The sequence below is a fragment of the Hippoglossus hippoglossus genome, chromosome 3, assembly GCF_009819705.1.
Source record: "Hippoglossus hippoglossus isolate fHipHip1 chromosome 3, fHipHip1.pri, whole genome shotgun sequence".
Classification (NCBI taxonomy): domain Eukaryota; kingdom Metazoa; phylum Chordata; class Actinopteri; order Pleuronectiformes; family Pleuronectidae; genus Hippoglossus; species Hippoglossus hippoglossus.
Window position 1 is genome coordinate 23,143,690 of NC_047153.1, and position 3,670 is coordinate 23,147,359.

At 41.4% G+C, this 3,670-nt stretch overlaps 1 protein-coding gene across 1 annotated transcript; it reads right to left on the bottom strand.

Moving 5' to 3' along the window:
• Positions 1-374: 374 nt before the first annotated feature.
• Positions 375-3,444, bottom strand: LOC117759470 (high-affinity choline transporter 1-like). The gene is made up of 8 exons (XM_034581597.1): positions 3,199-3,444; positions 2,887-3,003; positions 2,626-2,781; positions 2,319-2,467; positions 2,098-2,241; positions 1,829-1,985; positions 1,126-1,343; positions 375-1,050 (listed from the first exon to the last, which is right to left on the bottom strand). The coding sequence occupies exons 1-8, from the start codon at positions 3,380-3,382 to the stop codon at positions 490-492; spliced, it is 1,686 nt and encodes a 561-aa protein (XP_034437488.1). The 5' UTR covers positions 3,383-3,444; the 3' UTR covers positions 375-489.
• Positions 3,445-3,670: the final 226 nt, after the last annotated feature.

Sequence of the window (3,670 nt, forward strand, 5' to 3'; positions counted from 1 at the left end):
CTTTCCTAAAAAGTGATCATTTAATCAACTTTATTAAAAGATTATGGTGTAGTGGTTAAAATGAAAGTGGCTGTAAATACAAGAGATTTGAAGTGCCCTGAAACATCACAGATTAAAATGGCAGCAATATGAAGGAGTAATTTCTGACCATTACGATATCTGATTTTGTATCTCACCTAACACTTTACATCATAATAGACACAGAACATGGTAGATCACAATCTTTGTAGTTCAGTAGACCTCGCTGTCATTTGTCCCAGTATAAACAAAGAACCCAATAAAGGACCAAAGTTGCAATAAGAACTTATTTTAATGAAAGAAAGTCAATCTTTTTGAACTGTAGACAAATGTGCTCAGTGAATTTTTGCCATCTATGTCCACTTTTCTTCATACCCCTGTGTTTTGAATGCAGAAGTCTCCATCGGGATGTAGGATGCGATAGAACTTCCTGGTCTGTGTTAGAATTCAAACAACAGATATTCAGGGACTCTAACACTCTGAGTTAATCATTGGCTCTGAGGCCTTAGTCTGAGGACATGTGTTATCCAGTGTCTCATTCTCATTGTTTTCTTTGGCCCCATGTACCAGTGTCAGCTCTTGTGCTGATTTCTGGACTTTCACCTTGAACACGTCACACTTCTCAGGTAACAGGCCTTTGTTGAAGAGCACAGACGTCAGATAGGAGAACAACACGATGGCAGCAATGGCAGACAGCATGGAGATGGTCTTAACTGGAGCATACTGGGCATAAACTCCATCCTCAAGAACACATCCTGGGAAGTGGAGGACAACTGGCAGCCCGAGTGATGGGAGTCCACTGAGAACTCTGAGCACCAATCCCACCACACAGCCCATAACAGTTCCGTAACCATTGGAGATATTGACGAAGAGGACGCAGACCAGTTGAGGGAAGATTATGACGTAGTTCATTTCAGCACTAAGAATCCAGAAGAGTAAGACACTGTTTTTCTGGCTGGTTAGTGATGTATCAACCAAACCCACGACCAACACAGCAACTCGGATCACCCACTGAATCTCTCTGTCTGATGCCTGGAGAAAAAGTAGAGAGGAGGAGGTGAAGAGGTTTGAGATACTAACTAGTATCTTATAATTCAATTTCCTCACCTGTGGCCTCAGGATGTTCTTGTATATGTTGGAGGTGAAGACAGAAGCAGCAGAAATCAAACCAGAATCAGCAGATGACATCACAGCAGCAGCAACACATCCAGTTCCGATTAGGGAGATGAATGAGGGGGTGAGGTGCTGTAATGTGATGGGCAGGACTTGAGCTGCTACCCCACGTTCATATGGAAATGGAGAACCATAAGACGTCAGGTTCCAATCTGAGGAGCAGACCAAAGAAAATAAAACATTACAGTGGACACCGTATAAAGTGATCAAAGATAAAGTAATCAACCGTCCAAATCGGCAACAGAATCGCTCCTATTCAAAGGCTGGTTAAATAATTTGGTTATAGTGATCAAGTAGTCTGCTTACAGTGATCATTTGGGGTCTTTTTATGTTTGGACGGTAAAATAGTTTTTTTTTTTACAGTTGACTCTCCTGCACTAAGGATTGGGACTCAGCACTTTGTTTTATATGGTAATGGATCAACCTTGGTTTCAAAACCCACTGTTTAGTACACAAATCAACAAAAGGTCACCTTGCTCTATACCTACTCACTAAGTTATGCAAAGATGTTGCTCCTTGCTTTTCTGTGATATAACTATTGATTTAACATGTTTTGTTCTTTCGGTAACATTAAATACAACAGATAAGTGGATGTAAGATTTCACAGTTTCCATAAGTATGTAGAAGTTGTCAGTACCTGTAGATGCAGCAGCAGCAGCCCCAAGCAGTATTGGAGGTGTTCCAAACACAAGTATGAGGCACTCAGCGACAAAGCACGAGCGCTTAGCTGTGGCTAATGAAGAAGCTGCCAACGTCCTCTGGTGTAAACACTGATATCCCTGACTTCCCAGTGCCTTGAAAATTAAACAGAATTAAAATATGAGTCATTTGTCTTTATCTTGAGGATTTCTCTCAACACCAGAGTGAAGTACATTTGACATCAGCCACAGTTTTGCTCCATCTTACAAACATCAAGAAATCATCAATCATGATCCCGGTCTTCTCCAGTCCTGGTGCACCAATCCAGGGAGCGTGTAAGGTGTTGTTCATCAGTGTCTTGCTGATGTCCAAGCACTTAGGGTTCATCAAGACAAAGGGAACACACAGCCACTGCAGAGACAAATACAAATGTAAGTAATGAACAAGGACTCCAGCACTTTATAAAACCTTAAAGAACAGCAACTCACCAAGCTAATGAATATAAGAACAAGCTGAATAACATCAGTGTAGGCCACAGAGTAGAGACCTCCCAGCAGAGTGTAGATGATGACAACTGCAGCAGAGATCCAGATACACAGAGTGTAGGGCAAATCCAGGACCACACTCATGGTGCCTCCTGTTAAACACCTTGTATCAGTGGAATTCTACTTATATACAGTACAGACTGTACAAATATCACTGACTCATATTCCTTCAAATACATTTATTGTAAACTGACATTTAAACACACACATATGAGGAGAGGTTAAAGTGCTTCTGTATATTCTTACTTACCTAAACTAATCAGTGTTGCTGCTACCCATAGTATATCATTAAGAACTGAGGCCAGGCTCATTCCAGCTGTCAGAACTTGTCCATACTTGATGTGGAAAGGGTCCATCATTGTGACACACTTCATTTCTCTTAGTGGTTTAACAAACACCAGGCCACCTTGATGTAATGAGGGGAGAAACTAATGATAATATCAAGAAATCACAAAAATAATGATTCAACTTAAGGTGAAATGATGAAGTAAAATTGCCAACTTAAACTTACATAGAATAAAAGATAAGCTGTATGCAGTTAACATCGTGGCTGCCCAGGTTATTCCCATTGACGGAGTGTACACCATCTCAGCTGTTCCAACAATGAAGCTTCCTCCAACCCATGTAGCTGCAGGATGGATCAACACACAGCAGAGATTTGGACAAAGACTAAATCTGATTTGGCTGTTTATTATTCATACTAAACAACAATTCATGATGTTTTCTTGTAAAAGTACTGCTTTTAGAAATTGCCAGATCTTTCTGCCTCCATGCCTACGACAGACAGTTTCCATCCTGTTGTCTTCAGCCGAGCTGTCCTCACCTGTCATGGTGAAGATCCCCACCACCCAGTTGATGCTCCGGTTTCCCAGTAACGTCATCTCCATCTCATTGGCTCCACTTTTCTTCTGTTCCCTCTTGGACTTGAAAGAAGCCCAGATGCCGGTCCCAAGGACCAACAGGTAGAAGAGCACCATCAATATCACTCCTGGGATGTTCACTGCCATGATGAAGAATGTTGACTGTCTTTCACACCAGCGTGTTTTCTCCTGAGTGACTGATGAGAGAAACTGTGTAGCTTCTCAAACAGTGGCTATGATTAACTGCTTCACTCTCTACTCTTAAAACAAATGTGCCTCAAAAGACTTTTTAGCTAAATTAATTTCTTCTTAGGTAAACAATGGGCCTGGCTACAGGGCGACCTGTCACACAGGTCTGAACATTTGACGAAATTTGATTACACTTTTATTTGTCATGGCAACTCATCAAAGGTTTTGTGTGTGTGTGTGTGTGTG